Source organism: Copadichromis virginalis, linkage group LG22 (assembly GCF_057382275.1).
Source record: "Copadichromis virginalis isolate Kocher_CV1m ecotype Utaka linkage group LG22, C_Virginalis_male_GT1.1, whole genome shotgun sequence".
Lineage (NCBI taxonomy): Eukaryota > Metazoa > Chordata > Actinopteri > Cichliformes > Cichlidae > Copadichromis > Copadichromis virginalis.
Genome location: NC_140638.1, coordinates 35007599 through 35027335, shown reverse-complemented (window position 1 = coordinate 35027335; position 19737 = coordinate 35007599). Strand labels below are relative to the sequence as shown.

Sequence of the window (19737 nt, the reverse complement as noted above, 5' to 3'; positions counted from 1 at the left end):
CTGTGCAAACAAAATCCGTATCACTGCAGAAGCTGCATGTCAGTTATCAAAGCTGAATAGAAGTCATAAAAAGTACTCTGATGATCAGCCATCCTGGAGCTTATATATCCCTATCCTGCACCACAGCACTGGAATTGCCATTCAGATTTTCCCAGATCCCAATCCACTAGATGTGCCAGGACAAGCCCACCTGGAAATCTGCAATGCTTCAAGAGTTATGAGCTGGTTTGCCAGTTAGTGGGGAATTTGACCAAAACTGGACAGGTGGTTTGAATATTTTGGCTGACTGGTGTATATAACAATATTATCTACATACCTGTCAGTCTGCCCCAGGGCAGCTGTGGCTACAACTGTAGCTGCCTCCACCAGTGTGTGAATGTGTGTGTGAATGGGTGGATGACCGGGTGTGTAAAGCGCTTTGGGGTCCCTAGGCGGGACTAGTAACAGCGCTATACAAATACAGGCCATTTACCATTTACCATTTACATACCCTTCTTTTGACACATCCATCCATCCATGGTCATTTTTATTGTAATAAAAAGTTAAAATACAATAATGCTTTAATAGGAAAACTGCTGCTGCTTACTTGTTTATTTCACCAACAAACACATCTCCACATTCTTGATTCAGCTACCTAGAACTTCTCTCAGGTCTTTGTAAAACAGCATGAGAGATGAGTGAGCAGGGCGGGTGGACAGGATGTGTGTGTAAATGTGTGCATAAACTGCTTGTGTGTGTAAGAGAGAATGAGACAGGCAGAGAAAGAGCCGAGAGAAAGGGAGGCGCTACATTACCCGGCATACAGCAGCAGGAGCAGGCTGGGCTTAGGGATCTATTGTTCCCTGTTTTATTACTGCAAGAGCTCATTCGCACTCATTAAGTAGCCAGGGGAATAAGAGAAACCCAGAGGGAGAGGAGAGCGTGAGGAAACCTCACCCTCGCTTGCTCAGGATTACTTCTTGGATGCGGTGGCGTGGACAAAGCAGAAAATTCACTTGAGTGCCGCTCTCTACCTTGTGGCCAGGCTCACATTTTCCTCTCGATTGCATTGGGAACAGCAGTATTTGCCGTGCGGTGGCCATGGGGACGGCCGGCAGAGGTATCAGGATCCAAGAGGTCTTGAAAGGAGCCCCACTCCTCTCTCTCTGGACGTTAGCGCTGCTGTTTTTATCCATGTGGGAACTGGATGCACAAACTGCAGTGGAAACTCGACCCATGTACATCTGGCGAACAGGTACAGTCCATCCTCTCTGCTCGTTCAGTCCTGGTCCCTGAGACACTGAGTGACTGGATGGATGTTCTAACCTTACACTCTCGCTGAAATATTCATATGCAAATGTTTGTGTACATAACACAGTACATAAGGGGAAATGAAAAGGGTGAACATGCTCTTTTTTGTTTCTTTCACTTTTTATGATTGGATCAATATATCTCATAAATTAATATTTTTTTTAAACCAAAAGTTTATTTTCTCATGGTCTTTTTGTGGTTAATGCACTGGAGCCATCTTGCTACACTAGAGTTTGATAACATATTTGCTGCAGTCCCTGAAGTGAATGGGGGTTTTGCCCCCGTTTGGGGGGTGGAGATGTGCATTGTGCTCCAGTCTTTTTGGCAGAGCACTCCCCCAGACAGAGACAGCTGGAACACTTTGATTGCCTTATGCTGCTATTGGACTCATTTATCACATTTTGAGATGTGTGCAATTGATAAGAAATTGTGTGTGTAGCAAAGCTGCATATGTTGCTATGTTTCTGAGTGGGGAAAAATGGAAGCTAGCTGCGAAGGAAGCGACACAAACACAAATAGTAATTGACTATTGATGCAGGTGTTTTTGGTATCTGCTGATGACTTGTGAGTACAGCAGCTTTACAGTCTAAACACAATACAAGGATCCTCACTGCTGCTGTTTAGGGTGGTGCCTCTCACCATCCAAGGTTCATTCACTCTGTGAGAGCAGCACATGGCCAGAAGGACACAAGGGAGAAAGAGGGGAGGAGGATAGAGGAGGAGTGATGAAAGCAGAAATTGGGGGTGGAACTGTGTTGACCCATTGAGACAAAGGTGCCCTTTAGGGGCAGCTGGAGATGAATGTTCTCTTTCTCTACTGTCTAATTTCTCTTTCTCTGGATCAATGTCCTGGTTTCACTGGGATTCTGCAACCGCTGTACCACCAGTGACTGATCAATGAACATAACCCGGCAGTAAAGCTCAGCCTGCATGAGATCAACTATGGCTTTTGATGAAGTCTAAAATATGATCTGCAATCATTTGTTTATGAAGAATAGCATGTGCAGCGTAGTAATCATCCGTGGGGTTGAAATAAAAATATTTCCGAAAAAATCTTTTAAAGAATGTTCTGCAATGTTTGCGTCCCCTAATTGGTTAAGATTCCCAGATGTGTATTCGGGACACCAGGAAAAACATTCACAATAAATTATTCCTTTTTTCTTTATACCAGCATCTGTGTAACATCTATTGCTGTAAAGTTTCTTTTCATTTTTATGTGGAAAATGATGGTAGCAGGTTGATGGTACATGTGCTTTCACCTGTTTTGTTTACTTTTTCTTTTGTTTGGTGAGTTTCCTCCTTAGTAGAAGTGAGACACCAGTATTGCTTAATGGTTTTTCTTTTAGAGCTGGTTTTATGCTATTTCACACTTGGACAACTTTCATTTAACGATTACCCTCATTTTACTTTCTGATTAGTTGGATTTATGCATCGAAATCGTCGTCTCTTTAATGGAAAAGCTTCTTTTGTTGCTCCTGACCTGCTTAGGTAATTTTGCTCTCAGACTGGCCTCTATTTATAATAATTTAGAATACTGATTTTGTTGTGAACATTATCCGTTTTTTAACACAGTATAGGATATAAAATAATTTTAACCAGGTCTGACTTCACAAGATAACACTAGACGTGATTGTGTGCACTTTAAAAAATTATTTCCTTCAAACTGAGACTTTGTTTCCTTTCCCCTTCAATCTTCGGGCAGCGGTTTACTCGAGTATAAAAACACAACAAGATAACACACAAATAGGTCACACTCACTATACGTTCTCATCAAAGATCATTTATTTATTCCTGTCATAGCTGTTGTTTACAAGCTTCATTGTTCACACCATGTGCAAAGGAATGGAAATCCTTTTGTATTATGTGCTGTACCTCCCACTGTGTTAAAGCAGCGGATGAGATTAAGGGCAGAGAAACCAGAGCAGATTGGCCAGACAAAGTTAACCTAGATACGGTATAGACATGTTTGTGTGGCGTCTCTCTTCTTGGCCTAAGTGTGTCTGTGCTTGGCACTTGGGTGCAGCTCATGTCACCCTGACAGAACAATGGCAGCAGTGTAGAAAAAAACAGTCAGTGTTTTTGTGCATGCTGGGGTGTTACTGCCTAATCGGGTTCTTGTATGATATTAATAAATTCTCATTTCATCATTTTATTATTTTTACATTTATTCCATGTTGTCAGATTAGGAAGTATCAAAACCCTTGGCAGTCCTGATCCTTTCCCACAATAAATAAAGCCGCCTGCTGAGATCTCAGGAAAAGAGTTATTTTGAGTGTCAAATTCTGTATGAACAAATGTCCTGGTCACTTATAGGCAGGGTTTTAATAGTTTTGCAATTTTCATTAGTATTTATTTTTATTTAGTTTTGACTTCAGATTTTCAATTTTGTATCAGGTTTTATTAGTTTTTACCTTTTGTTTGCTAGTTTAGTTTTTATTTTTTTTAAACCCTTAGTTTCAGTTATAGTTTTCGTCGTGTTTGCAACAATGAAGTGTAACAAAATCCCAGTTTCATCATATCAGTCATGCTCTTCTGCTTATCCTTGGGTATGTTGCTCTTCCAGCTACCATACCCTGCACCCTGGACAGGTCGCCAGTCTGTCGCAGGGCTAACACGCAGAGACAGACAACTCACATCCCCACCTATGGGAATAAATAAATAAATGAGGGCAGATGAACAACTATTGATAGCAGGCAACTATAAGATATATATCTTGGCCCCAATGAGACTATTACCTCTTGCAGCTCCGGGTGAATTGTTAAACTTTTTGAAGGCAATTGACTCACACAGTTGCGCAGATATCCCAGTCTCAATAAACATATTCACCAACGCTTCCTCTCGCTTGTGATGTTCCTGCGAACGGACCAACCAGCAGCCATCGGCTCGCTGTTGGAAGCACTGCATTAATGGTTTTTGTGGAGTTGTCTCGGGATGCATCACACGGGTTAGCTTCTGTTTCTGGGGATGAGGCTTGGGCGTGCTCCCTTACCTTCTCAAGCTAAGCTAGGTTAGCCTTCTTGTGTGAGCTTTTCAAAGGTTCCCTTTAGAAATGTTCCGCATAATTTGTCTCTTTCCACTACAAGACACTTGCTTTATCTAAAACGCAATCATATTCAGAGTAATATGAAATTGGACTCTGGCGATTTCTCCCGACTTTTGCTGACGTGATTCTGCGTGGGACGGAGCAGCGACACAGACGACTCGACTAACGTACTGCCCCCTGCTGGCACAATGAGACACAGCAAGAAAAAACCTGGAAACTACACTTCACTTTCACCCGACGCTATTGAAAACTAAACACATTTTCGCTATAAATCCAGTTAATTTTAGTTAGTTTTGTGAACGCTCATTACAGTTTTAGTTAGTTTTCCGTTTTTTGCAAAGTCTTGTTTTTATTTTTATTTCCGTTAACGAAAATGTTTTTTCACTTCTAGTTTTCGTTAACGATAATAACCTTGGTGATAGGGAAAGGAATCGATCCCTCTTCTGCTACAATCAGCTGATTTCAATGTGTGCCAGAGGAGGAGGTTACAGTCTACAGCATGGATATTATTTTACAATGGATGGGTACTATTTTATATAATTTTATATTGCTTTCTCCTGGGAGTAATTAAGTAACATACACGTCTAATGCATGAGTTTTTTTTTTTACAAGCTAACATTTATTAGAAGAGCTTGTTTTTGACAGACTTCACCTAACCATGCAGCCTGCCTTAAGTCTGAACTGAAAAATGAAGAGATTCAATTCAATTCAATTCAATTTTATTTATATAGCGCCAAATCACAACATAAGTCGCCTCAAGGCGCTTCATAGATACAGAGAAAAACCCAACAATCATATGACCCCCTATGAGCAAGCACTTTGGCAACAGTGGGAAGGAAAAACTCCCTTTTAACAGGAAGAAACCTCCGGCAGAACCAGGCTCAGGGAGGGGCGGGGCCATCTGCTGCGACCGGTTGGGGTGAGAGAAGGAAGACAGGATAAAAGACATGCTGTGGAAGAGAGACAGAGGTTAATAACAGGTATGATTCAATGCAGAGAGGTCTGTTAATACATAGTGAGTGAGAAAGGTGACTGGAAAGGAAAAACTCAATGCATCATGGGAATCCCCCGACAGCCTACGTCTATTGCAGCATAACTAAGGGAGGATTCAGGGTCACCTGGTCCAGCCCTAACTATATGCTTTAGCAAAAAGGAAAGTTTTAAGCCTAATCTTGAAAGTAGAGATAGTGTCTGTCTCCTGAATCCAAACTGGAAGCTGGTTCCACAGAAGAGGGGCCTGAAAACTGAAGGCTCTGCCTCCCATTCTACTTTTAAATACTCTAGGAACAACAAGTAGGCCTGCAGAGCGAGAGCGAAGTGCTCTAATAGGGTGATATGGTACTACAAGGTCATTAAGATAAGATGGGGCCTGATTATTTAAGACCTTGTATGTGAGGAGCAGGATTTTGAATTCAATTCTGGATTTAACAGGAAGCCAATGAAGGGAAGCCAAAACAGGAGAAATCTGCTCTCTCTTTCTAGTCCCCGTCAGGACTCTTTCTGCAGCATTTTGGATTAGCTGAAGGCGTTTCAGGGAGTTTTTAGGACATCCTGATAATAATGAATTACAGTCGTCCAGCCTGGAAGTAATAAATGCATGAACTAGTTTTTCAGCGTCACTCTGAGACAGGATATTTCTAATTTTAGAGATGTTGCGCAAATGGAAGAAAGCAGTCTTACATATTTGTTTAATATGTGCATTGAAGGACATGTCCTGGTCAAAAATGACTCCAAGGTTCCTCACAGCGTTACTGGAGGCCAAGGTAATGCCATCCAGAGTAAGAATCTGGTTAGAGACCATATTTCTAAGCTTTTCAGGGCTGAGTACAATAACCTCAGTTTGATCTGAATTAAGAAGCAGAAAGTTAGCGGCCATCCAGGTCTTTATGTCTTTAAGACATTCCTGCAGTTTAACTAATTGGTGTGTGTTATCTGGCTTCATGGACAAATAGAGCTGGGTGTCATCAGCATAGCAGTGTAAATGTATGCTATGTCTTCTAATGATGCTGCCTAAGGGAAGCATGTATAATGTAAACAGAATTGGTCCTAGCACTGAACCCTGTGGAACTCCATAATTAACCTCAGTGTGTGAAGAGGACTCTCCATTTACATGCACAAACTGGAGTCTATTAGATAGATATGATACAAACCACTGCAGTGCAGTACCTGTAATGCCTACAGCATGTTCTAATCGCTCTAATAGGATATTATGGTCGACAGTATCGAACGCTGCACTGAGGTCTAGCAGGACAAGCACAGAGATGAGTCCACTGTCAGAGGCCATAAGAAGATCATTTGTAACCTTCACTAAAGCTGTTTCTGTGCTGTGATGAGCTCTGAAACCTGACTGAAACTCTTCAAATAAACCTCTGCAGATGATCTGTTAGCTGTTTGACAACTACTCTTTCAAGGATGTTTGATATGAAAGGAAGGTTGGAGATTGGCCTATAATTAGCTAAGACTGCTGGGTCTAGAGATGCTTTTTGAGTAAAGGTTTAACTACAGCCAGCTTGAAGGCCTGTGGTACATAGCTGATTATTAGAGATAGGTTGATCATATTTAAGATTAAAGCATTAATTAATGGCAGGACTTCTTTGAGCAGTTTTGTAGGAATGGGGTCTAAAAGACACGTTGATGGTTTGGAGGAAGTAATTATTGAAGTTAACTCAGAAAGATCAATTGGAGAAAAAGAGTCTAACTTCACATCAATGGTACTAAGAGTAGCTGTAGATAATATTACATCTGTGGGATGATTACTGGTAATTTTTTCTCTAATGATAAAAATTTTATTTGTGAAGAAGTTCATGAAGTCATTACTAGTTAACGTTAAAGGGATGGTTGGCTCAAAAGAGCTCTGACGTTTTGTCAGCCTGGCTACAGAGCTGAAGAGAAACCTGGGGTTGTTCAAGATGCAGCCCACTATTTTTGTCCATGGTGCAGATGGGTGGCTGAAATTTGCGACAGTACTAACGTGAAAGACATGGGTTCTCTGGCGACTGCAGCAATATGTTCAGAAGTGAACATGGAAATATTAATAAAGAATCTGTTAAATCATTCCCTGCAGGCCATTTTAAACCAGACCAAAAATGGACCATGAAACCAACAGATGAGTCATCAGCCTCCACATTACACCCATATGTATGGAATTTGGTGACAATGTGTAATTTGGCACAGTGTGGTGTCTTTTGGCAGATGACTAGATTTGTGTCTGGGCGTGTCTGGAGTATAGAATCCACAGACAGAAGGTTTGGGATCAGCTGGTCTTCCTCTTTAAATATTATCTCCCTGTTTCCTCTCCAGTCAGTCACACAGCTAAAGACTTTCATTCATGACCACTGAGTGTCATCTTTTGTAGTTTTGAACAAGAAAAACATCTGACACTGTTTTGAAGTTGTTACATGGCACAAATAACTTCTAAACAAATTTCAGAGATTCACAGTTTATTTTCTATTTTGGGGGGAAATTATATAATCATATTGCTAAACCTTTCTGTTACCTTTGGAAAACAATAAGAAACCTAAAACAACACATTTAAGTACGGCCTTTCACATAGTTAAGTCTTACAAATACAAAAACAAACATAGTGGTCTGTACAAAGCATCTATGTTTAATCATTTTGATAAATTTTCAGACACTGCAGCAGCTCCTGGCAGTCCTGAAAACCAGTTACTGGTGCTTTATATGTCTGCGCTGCACTTACTCATCTGTTTAAAGCAACCTTTGAGGCATAAACACAACTGCCAGTGTAAGTGATGCAGTTGTGTGCTGCTTGGTCCACTGTGGAACAACAAAGGTTTCTGTAGAGCTGCACAAATCAGAGCAATGAATGATGGAATTTGATGGGGCAGGTCATCTTGTCCAGACTCAGTAAGCTTCAGAAAGAAGCAATAAATGAAGGTTATTTAATACTGTAAAGGTCACACACAGAGAATAACACTGTGTTGTGGCATCGTTCGCATGCAGCTCTGTTTAAGCTCTTTGCTGCAGATGCTCATCTCTATGTGGCACACAAAAGAGAGAAGAGGCTTCACCTCGAGTCACATGGCTTGCTTATTGTTCTTCTTCACCCCCACAAAATCAATCCCCCAACCTCAGCCCTCACCCTCTCTCAAGGTGACCTTTAACCTACAAGCTGAGAGGAGTCTTGAGAGCATAAACATTAAAAATGAGGCAGGAGTTGAAGCTGAAGCTGCTTCTACAGATCAAGTGTTTCTCTGGGTCAAGTGCTTCATTCAGCTATTTAGACTGGCCAGTTTCATGAAGCAGTTAAAAGATGACATAATTAATTATAATTAAGGAAGACGTACTAAAAATATTTTGAATGTCAGGGTACCAGCACTGGCATCATCATCATTAATATTATTGTTTAAAAAGATCAAAAAGATTTCAGTTTCCTGAGGAAATATAGCCTATTTATCCCTTTGTTATGTACAGTCTCTGTATTGGTCTTCCAGCTCAGTCTGATTTCAGTGTGGATGCTCAGGTATATATACTCCTCCACCAACACTGTGTCCCAGTACAGACTGGTTGTGTAACTGTCCTGTTCCTTCAGATGTTGATCTCCATCTGTCTGATCGTCACCGTCACATCGCGAAGCAGACAGTTTCTCACAGAACAATCCAGGAGCACTTCATCCTCTTTCTCCTACCTGTCACTTATGCATCCAATAATTGGACATAATTTACAGTAGTTTGAAAAACAGTTTGCCCTCTTCCTGGTTTCCTAGTGTTTTGCATATTTGTCACACATGTTTCAGATCATCACATTTTTTTAATGTTTGACAAAGATAGAGTTTTTAAATCCATTAGGGGAGAAATGCAATGCAAACCTACCTGGTCGTGTGGAAAAGTCATTGCTCCTCCTGTTAAATCATGAATTAACTGTGATTAACCACAGTTTTCGAAAAACTGACTTCAGTTTCACTAATCACACTCAGGCCTGATTACTGGAAGGCCTGTCAGGAAGTCAGGAAATCACTTAAATAGCACCTGTCTGACAAAGGGGAGCAGATCTCAAAAAGCAACACCTCATGCCACGACCTGAAGAAACACCTGAAAACAAAGTCATTGGAAAGGGTTACAAAGCCATTCTAAGGCTTTGGGACTCCAGTGAACCACAGTGAGAGCCATTATACACAGATGGAGAAAACTTGGAGTAATTTTGGTAGGTTGGTCACTCCTAGGAAGCTTCACCAGAGCTCCACGAGCACATCGAAGACTCAGGAGGTCACAAAATAACCATTAAAGAAGGAGGAAACCACTGCAGACCAAAAAGAACACAAAGGCTTGTCTCAGATTTCCAAAAACATCTTGATCAAGACTTTTGGGAAAATATTCTGTAGACCAAAGCTGAACTTTTTGCAAAGCGTGAGTCCTATTACTTCTGTCATAAAACAAACACAGCATCTGAAGGATGTCGGTCCATCACTACGTGACCGCAAGCTGAAGCACACTTGGGTTATGAAGCTGGATGATGATCCAAAACACAGCAGTCTACCTCTGAATGGCAAAGAAAAACAGAATGAAGATTGGAGTGGCCTAGTCTGAATCTGGGATGCTGTAGCATCACCTTGAAAAGGTGGTTCATGCTCAAAAACCCTCCAGTGTGTCTAAATTATAGCAATTCTGCAAAGAAGAGTGGCTCCAGTGTTAGGTTTTTCCCTTTAATAATAAACACTTTCATTTAGAAACTGCATGTTGTGTTTTCTCATGTTATCATTGTTTAATATTAACATTTGTTTGTTGATGTGAATCATTTAAGTGTGACAAACATACAAGAAAATAGGAAATCAGGAACAGGACCACACAACACAACTTTGTAGTTTATGCCTTTGTGCAGTGCTGAAAAGAAACCTGAGGGCATTCTTGCTTTCCTCTTTCTTTAACAAATAGGAAAATGTTCCAGCTTTAAAGACCTTTTTCTTCCAGGAAAGACAAAGGGTTTCTAAATATGGAAACATTTCCCTCCAGCAAATGTGTTATCTGCTTTAAGACGTGTTTGTGAGTAATACCAGAAAGTCACTCTTTGATTTGTTGCTTTCTTTTTCAGAGGAGCTACAGTAGCCATAGTCATACAGCTCAAGTTATGATAATGCACTCTGTGCGAGTAGATGACTGAAGAAAAACGTAGTGGAATCATCCAAGCTTAGTTACAGCACTTTTTAAAAGACTTTTGCATTTATAGATGTACTACAATAGTTTTTCCCAAGGCTGTGTATTCCATGACTGTAATCTGAACTGGACGATTTCCAGGAAATATTATTAATTGTCAAGTTTTTGTTTTATGTCAGGACAAGACCAAGACTGAAATACTGAGATGGCTTTACATTTACATTTCAACAAATGCAAAAACACTCAGTCTGCTCATTGCCCAGATGTATCTGGGGTGAGAGCAACTAAAGTAAATACAGGACGAAGGTCATTTATGTTCATTTCACAGCCAGTTGCCAGCCTGTACAGACCTTTGCACATCTATAGTACCTTGCTGCATTGAGAATACAGCAGAAATTTGTAGCTCAAACTTGTAACGCACACCTGGTAGTTGGTGGGATCACAGTCGGATCATGTTCACACCATAAACAAACCAGTCTGGAGTTCATTTTGAACCGTACCTCGACCATGTCCTCCAAAGGGTCTCGGGGTCACACCCCAGTGTGTTTACCCTGTTCGTACCTGCAACAAGGAGGAAAATGAACCAGAGTTCAATTTAAACGGACTAAAAACTGCAGATGTGAGAACATCCTTAAAAATCACCCAATATATCAACTTAATCTGAAGTGAACTCAGAGTCAGATAAATATTCTGTATTTTTCAGTGACAATGTAAAAGGCGTTCTGTCCTCCTTGGTCTCTGACTAAGCTTATAATCAGGGGTGTGTTAGGTGAAGCCTTCCTTAGTTCTGGTGCAACAGGCTTAGGCTGCTGTACGTTACACTGATCAAAAATGGTTTAATAACTCAAGACAAACTTGAGTTAACAGTAACATGAATGCCATCTCTCCCAATATGATCAGTTTGTTCCCAGAAAATTTGTAGTACTATAATGTAGTACTATAATTACAATACAGTTACAGTTTTGTTGTTACTTGTATAACAAAGGTTGTTCTGTTATCTGCACGCTGGGTGAATTGAAAAGGAACAAAACACATAAACATGCTTTCTCAAGTGTGCTACAATCAGCTGATTTCATTCATGTGCTAAAGGAGAAAAATGGTGGCGTAGTCCACGGCTTTTCATGAGAGGAGATATGAACAATAAACCAGGCAACTGCCACCAGGACACAAACAAGCATCTCTACAGAGAATATGCTAACACAAAGCTGCCTGCGAACCCAGAGTGTTGTTCAAACTGAGTGTATAAAGACCCCAGCAGCCACAGTTTGGTCTTGAACATGTAGCAAACTCAGTGAAAAGCAGTCAGGCTTGTAGCGTTGCATCCTCCATTCGTACAGTGCTGTGAAAAAGTGATTTATTAGGTTTTTGCACATTTGTCACAGAGAAACACCTACCCAAACCTGCCTGGCCCTATTTAAAAATTATAATTGCCTTCTACACTTAATAACTGATTTGTTTCAGCACAACTACAGTCAACTGTCTCCAATACCTGGCAGTGAGTCTTTCACATCACTGTGTAGCAATTTTATCAACTCTTCTTTGCAGAATTGTGTCTACATGTGTTTCTATTGTATATGTAAATGTTTCTGGGCTTGCTTTCAGCCTTGCTTTGTGTTGTCGGCTTTGTGTTCACTAGTTGTTGTTTGACTGTGTTTCAGGACATTTATTAAGTGATGCAAAAGTAGCAAGTAATCTGTAATACATACCCAATGCAGTTTATGAAGCTCAGGAGGAAGGAATGATGCCATGCAGCTGTGTATGTTATCACAGCTAAGAAAAAAAAACTAGTGTGTTACCAAATTGGGATAATCCATTAGATGATTTACCACATGCTTGTTTGTCGGGCTATGCTTCCTCCCTAAAGTCACCAAGTGTGGCGTCCCAGCTTCTTGAGAAAACCTCTACCTGGTTAGTGGCAGCTGAACACTGCAAAAACTCAAACTGTGCAATCTTGAACCAAGTATATTTGTGTTATTTGTCAAAATAATCTCATCACTCTTAAAATAAGACAAAATCAGCTACAGAGTAAAATTTCAGTAAGATATAGGAACTTGTTTTTAGACTGATCATTTCCACTTTCCATTTTTTCATTTAATACAAGATAGTTTTGGTTGGAATAAGTGAAAAAAAAAAATCTGCCAATGGAACAAAAGAGTGTGTGTCTCTGGCTTTTAGTGTTTCTAAAAAAATAAAATAACAAGAGGTCACTTGGTGGTCTCCGCTTGTGTTTGTATCTTAGGAACTCATTTAGTGGGTATGCCTGGGTCCCAGTGACGTCCCCAAGACACTGAGCATAAGAGTCATTTGTAAAAAAGATATTGGTATCATCCACAAATCATATGAATCTCAGTATGTCTAAGACTACATATGGTGTTTATATATCATTTGAATAACTTTGGACCGAGCAAAGTTTTTAGATCTTGTGTCAGCAGAGTGTCAGCTGAAGGTGAATACTAATAGAGGTGGGCCTTTAGAAGATGCCAGGTGATGAAAAGCTCTTTACGCTTCTTAGGCCAATCTGCTGGCATGCTCCCATTGCTTACCAGGAGGTAACAGGTTTAGCTGCGAGCAGGAACACATTGCTAATCTCTAGGATGTGCAAGTTTGCCTTCAGTGCTTTGTGTCAGAGAAGCTCCATGAGACAGGCAGTTTTGTGTATTTGAATTCAAACCATTACCTCTTCCCAACCCAATATTGCAATTTCATTAGCTAAAAATTATCTAACTAGTATTTCTCTACAAGTATTTGTTTGTTTCAGTACTTCAGTGTTTTTTTCTGTCAATGCTGTTTGTAAACAGGAACTGAGTTTTGGCTTCAGCAGGTCCTGTATGTCTGCTGCAGTGAATCCATCCATTCTTTGTTTAAAGAAAGATTTGACCACGACCGCTGATTAGATTTAGGGTATGTTCACAGTCACCAGAAGGAGCCACGTCTGCTGCTGGGAAGCCTAACAAGTCTTATATGGCTCAACATTTTCAGCATTTACTACATTTTCATTTAGAATTGATGGTTAAGAAAGCACAAGAATTATAAGAGCATCCTTTAAATAAATTTGCTGACTTTATGACCCACACAGATGATTTTTAGATTTTGATGTTGCTGATTGTGAATTTGATGAACCCTGTGGTCTCATCATCCAGTCTTTCTAAAGACACCCATGAGAAAATCAGTTAGTTACTCCGTACACTGTAATCCATTCATCAGCCAAACTCACATGTATATTTTGTCCTCTTTTCTGTCTGTTAAAGAAGAAAATTGTAATTGCAATTGTATCTCCAAATATCTGATGCATCAGTTCACTAATTGTTCCCCAGAACACATTTAGTCTTTGTCATTTCCAGAACACGTGTGTGGCCAGCGTTATGGAGCCCACACTCTCTCCAGCATTTCCGTGTTTCTTTATCCGTTTGCTTTTAAATCTTTATGTGATCATGTATCGCACCACGTTTTTCCAGGTAAACTCCTGGATTCTCCAAGTGGTGGTTGTATGACGTGCTATGCACATATTTTATCCCAGGTTTTATTCTCTAATTCAGGGTTGTCCAAACTACGGCTCGCGAGCCAACTGCAGCCCGCCAACTGTTTTTAATTGGCCCGTTCTAAAAATATAACAGACTGTAGTTCACACACAACATTTGTGCTTAACTGTATTGTACTTCTTAGCTGTCAAGCAAGCAATCAAAGAAAACACTGGCTCATGCCCACCAGAAATAACAGAACCAAAGAGATGCAAGATTGCAAGTGATCGCAGAATTGCAGAAAATTTTAAAGTAGGCGGAAAATGAATATTTTTTCATGGAAACCCAGAGAAAGTGTTTGTTTGATTTGCCATTATGCAAATCACAGCCTGCTAACCCAGCAAACAATTTTTTTCCAAAGAGCAGCCAAAGCTGTATGTGTGCATGAAAGCAGTCCGGGCAAAGCTGCGTCTCTTCAAGTCACAACTGTGCACCTTCAGTGGCGCGCATGTCTCCATGCTGACCAAAATCAAATGTGAATTCCTGAATATCAAGCTCTTTGTCGTCCTGTAGGGTCCACCTGGATTTCCTTCCTGTAGTAGTCTCTTGACTGTATAGGATATGTACAGGAGTCATAACTTTCCCTTAATATCTTTATTTTTGCAATGAATCCAAATTTTTTCAATGTTTTGAAATTGACAAGTTACCCAATCAAATGCCTTTTAAGCATCAATGCTCAGGTTTTCTCTTTGGCACAGTAATGTTACCATGAGCTTGGTGGCCTTTTATATAGCCCGTCTGGTCTTCATCTATTTCTGATACCAGTGTGTTCATTTTTTTCCAGAAATGATCGACGTATATATTTTATAGTCTATATTTAACATGGAGATTGCACAAACTACAAGCCAATCTTCCTTTTTTGGTTTTGGTATTCCTGTGATTATCGCTTCTTACCATGATGGTGACATCTTATTTTTTTGAGTCCAATTGAAAGTGGCGTGAAGTACTGATATGAATTCTTCATTAAATAATTTGTACTATTGTTTACTATTCACTACCAATTGATTTTTCTGTTTAAAATTTTATAGCTTTGTTAATTTCTGATGTATTTCATCTTAGGAAGTTCCACTGATGGCAGAGCCAGTTGCTCTAAAAAGCCATTCATTGTATTATCTTTCTCCGCTGGTGGTTGTCTATAGAGGTGGTTATAGTAATGATGAAATGTCTTTTTTCTGTTTATTTGAGTGTGGGTCTTTAATTTTCTGTGCAGTGTTTCTCTCCTGCTTTTTCTTTATTCATCTTGGTAGATGTTTTGTTTATTCTGGGCCCATTTCATAGGAACGCCTCTTTAGAAATAGATGCTTCTTTTCCACCTCTTCAAGTAGAATATCTTTTTTTTTCTTTTCAGTTTCTTTAACCTGGCTGTGGTCTGTCTGATCGTTGATGTTTTTAATTTTGTCCATCTATAAATTGATTTTATTTGCCAATTTTATTTATTTGTTTAATATCTTGTTGTTGTTTTTTCAGGAGTCATTGTTTTCAGTTTTCCATGATTAACTGCCCTCAGCACATTATCATTAACTGTGAAACATTTGTGCCTGCTGGAATCAACTCGCTGAAACTAGCTGAAAATTGAAGTATTACATGTAAATCTTTTAAGCCCCAAGATGTTTTACAAGTATTATATGGACATAAATTACAGTTACTGCTCTTAGTTAAGAGTGATGTGCAAGGATGTAAGACTTCTATAACTTCTCAGCATCCTTAGAGAGAAGACAGAAAAGAAATTTTACAAATCTTAAAATGAGGTTCTTGCTTATCACAACTGTGCAAAAAGTAAGAACCCAAAGCTTTTTTAAATGAAGAACAATATAAATGATTAAACAAAGACACTTGTACACATGTTTGCACATTAACAAAGCACACACCACTTATTCTCATGTTGACTCATACATGGTGATCCCCAACCTTACGGTCACAAAACCTCGGAGCTCTTAAAAGGTTCTGCTTCTAAGATGTGTTACTGCCACAGTTCCTTAAAGCAGCTGTTATTCCCTCCTCATAATCTTCATGCTGTCACATTCCTACCTTGTGTCAGGTTATTTGTTCTTGAACTAGGGAGAGCATTGTGTCTGCAGGTCTGCTAGGAACCCCCAGCCTATTGACTCGACTGCATTCTGTGTGTGTTTATGTGTCTGGATAATAGCTAATATATTTATTCCACAAAACAATCTGGTCTGCATGCTGCGCTGTCGTGCTGAGACACACACACAAACACACATGTTCACATTGTTGTCTCCGTGATTCAGTCTGGCTCTACATACTGTCTGAAAAAATTGTTTAACACTCTGCCAGTGCGGAAAGTGGAAAGAACATAAATGTCACAGGTTGCTCCACCTACTTATTATCTATGATTTTTTTCTCAGGCTTGTATGCCGAATAACAAGAAGGCCCTGATCACATGACCTCAGGGACTGCTAGGGACATAGGACTGTAAAAGTTCAATCATGTAGGCTGGTGCTTGTCCATGAAGAGCTCTAAAGGTCAGAACCAGAATCTTAAAATGGACTCGATGGGGAGCCAAAGCAGCTGAATTAGCAACAGTGTCACATGAGAGTACTTAGATGATTACTGAAAGATTTTAAGATGGATTTTAAAAGCTACAGGGGGCACACAAGAGACTGAAACTGGGAACTCTTTGGGAAACTGTTTTGATTCCCTACAAACAAACTGTCTCATGGGATCTTAATGAAGACTGAACTTTAACTTTAACTGTGCTTTGTTCTAAAAGAACAACCCTGAGCTACCCTTTATCACTGTGCTTTTACAATAAATGTTTAGGAAAGACTCTAATCTATCGTATTAAGCATTATAGCATTGTTAAGAGTTATACAGCATGCTGGTATGTGGTGTCCACACGGCAGCTTTTTTTTGTTGTAAAGTTGTATTTTTTGAAATTGCTGTTTCGTTAAGTTTCGGCACCAAAGCACTAAAATAATGTTAACTGTGTATATTAGGACACATATTAGAAAAGGTTGTTTTTGAGGATAATTGAAAATAAAAACCTCCCTAATGCAGGGATGAAAGTTTCTTGGTTATGAGCCAAGATCATGTTTGTGTGTGTGTGTGTGTTTGACTCCTCCCACCAGATGTTGTGGGTGTGGCCTTTTCTTTTTCTTCCCTGCCTGGGGTTAGCAGACACCTGTCTCTATGAAGACACACCCATGCAGAGTGCTTGGCTTGAATTGATTGCTGCTCCCGTTTGAATAATTGGATGGACAGCAGCCTTTTAACCACCAGAGTTGAAAAGTTTATTAGTGAGTAGTGTGAGTAAATTTGTGTGTCTGTGATTATGAGATCTGGTCAAGATCGTTGTAAATATTTTTGTAAATTAGAGAGCTCGTATTCTTTCACTGCAGCAGCCTTGTAGGAGTGACAGGGTTAGAAAAAAATGTGTTTTGTTTTAATGTGTATTTTGTGCAGGGCAGATTAGGGACCTTTAGAGATCTTGTGTTTGTTATTTTGGCATAGCCCAGACTTTTTTGGCTCTTTCTTGGGTGGAGGTAGAGTGGGGAGGTGCATTTCTTGTTATGCTGAAGTTACATCCAGGCCTGGGGGTTTCAAACCTTGCCATGATCTGTACAAACCCAACCCCCTTTTTTGTTGCTACACAGTGAGCACACTTCATTTCCATTCGTAATGTCCATCATGTGCTGCAGAATATTTCAGTATACAGACAGGTTTTAGAGAATCATGCTGCTGAGAGAGCAGAAAGTTTTCCATTGTGAGCGCATCATGATTATTAAAACCTAACAGCCATTCGACCTTGTTGCTACTTGCAATGAGCTATTACACAGTACAACAAACAACAAAAAGGGAGGCGGCTAAAGGAACTTGTAGGAGCTGCTTTAATCCCCTGTTCAGACAGAGTTTTTCTCCCAGAGGTCCAGTACAATGGAAACAAACAGCAGCGGCTCTGAAGATGTCCTTACAGGACATTCACTGAATAACAGCTGTTGTTAATGTTCATGGACAAACAGAACTGCACTGATGCAGCTATTATTGCACAGATATTACCCACAGCTGTTCCTGATCTGGTTCCTTTTGTTTTATTTTCACTGATAACTTCACAAATTCCCTAAATGTCAGACATGGATACAATGTGAAAAATTGAAAAGATCAATGTTATTGCCATGATTGCTCAGTCGCTTTCTTATTGAAGAATCATGAACGTTGACCTTAACTGAGTTTGTTAAATGTTGTTCTGGGTACTTCTGTGATGAGTCATCGATGAGTAACATGAAAAATTCTGGTAGGCCAGCTAATCCTTGGCAGGCGCACCATTATTCGGGTTTTTCTCCGTTTGTAAAAAACGTCTCAGTATGTTAGCTGGAGTCCTGAATTTTAGAAATGATGATTGAGTTCCTTTAGATCACAGCATATGTTGAATGAAGAGGACTGGCAGTCATCAGGTCTGGGTGTAGCTATAGAAATGAAACTCAACGTTCCAGAAAATCACAGTTAATTCATGATTTAACAAGGGGGGCAATTACTTTTTCACATAGGGCCAGGTAGGTTTGGATAGCTTTTTAAAACTTTTTCACTTTCAATCAATGAAATAATCACATTTTGCATTTACTCGTGTTATCATTGTCTAAGATTAAAACTTGGAATTGTGACAAATTTGCAAATAAAACTAAGAAATCAGGAAGGAGAAAATACCTTTTCACAGCACTGCAGTACCTCATATAGATATAAACACAGTGATTTAGTTTAACATGTTGCAAAGCTACCCCTTCTCTAAGTGAATACTGCTGCATAACAGTTTAATGTTAAAAGGTAAAAGAAGGTAGTTTTTCAAAATATAACATCTGAAGCTCTGCGTCGTCATGTTTTAACACATCCCGACACATCTGAACGTTCCTCTGAGGCTGTATCATTAAGGCTGATTCTCCACAGCAGAAATTGGCAGACCTGCTTCACATGGCGCCCCTAACATTTGTTAGGAATAGAAAAGGATAAATGTAGAAATGATGACAGTCCATAAACCTTAAAATTTCAAACACACGCTGTTACATGATGAGATAAGAGATGGAAATAAAAACAACCCAGTAAATTACGTGCTTAAGCTACGTTCACGTTGGCTTCATTTCTCAGACCTTTTCTGTAGAGTCTGTCGCATCATAAGCAGCATTTGTCCATCCTACATATCCTATGCATATTGTGTTTTCCTCTGTCCTGCTTAGAATGTCCCATGCTTCCACCCCCAAACTCCATTGGGAGCACTTATGGGCATTGCGGGTAATTTCAAGCCACCGGTATAATTAAATTCAGTGCTGAAAATCGAGTTGGGGTTGTGGTGATGAAATAAATGTGCAGTCTCAGGGTACTAACCACAGGGAGAGCCTACTGTGTGACTACAGAATGCTGGGTTTCCTCCAGCCAAGTTAATATCCAAGCTACTCAGGCATGAAAAGCAATATTAGCCAATTAACTATTGTTCTTTATTGCTGCTTCCACAATGGGGTATGAAATAAATGGCGTATCAAAGGCTGAACCATGGAGCAAGTTGTTGTAGTATTTTTTAAATATTGGTGTTAACAAATAGCAAAAATTAATTAAAATAATTAAAATGGTGGTTCTGAGGCAGTCTTTGTGGTTATTTTACACCATTTATTTTAAACTTTAAACCCCTGGACTGTCTGCTGAAGTCCATCGAACAAGTTGGGGAGGAGAGGATGTTTTCTAAGCTAACATCCAACATCCATCTGTCTTCGTTTCATATTTTATTTTCCCTTGCTGTAAGAGCTCCGTAACACCGAAGTTTCTCATCCAT

General features: G+C 39.8%; 1 protein-coding gene across 1 annotated transcript in view; it reads left to right on the top strand.

Moving 5' to 3' along the window:
* The first annotated feature begins 746 nt into the window (after positions 1-746).
* thsd7aa (thrombospondin, type I, domain containing 7Aa) overlaps positions 747-19737 on the top strand; it is a 180126-nt gene continuing 161135 nt past the window's right edge. Inside the window, exon 1 of the mRNA XM_085445625.1 lies at positions 747-1234. Within this exon, the coding sequence (XP_085301751.1) occupies positions 1081-1234 (154 nt within the window). The 5' untranslated portion in view covers positions 747-1080. The remainder of the gene's footprint in view (positions 1235-19737) is intronic.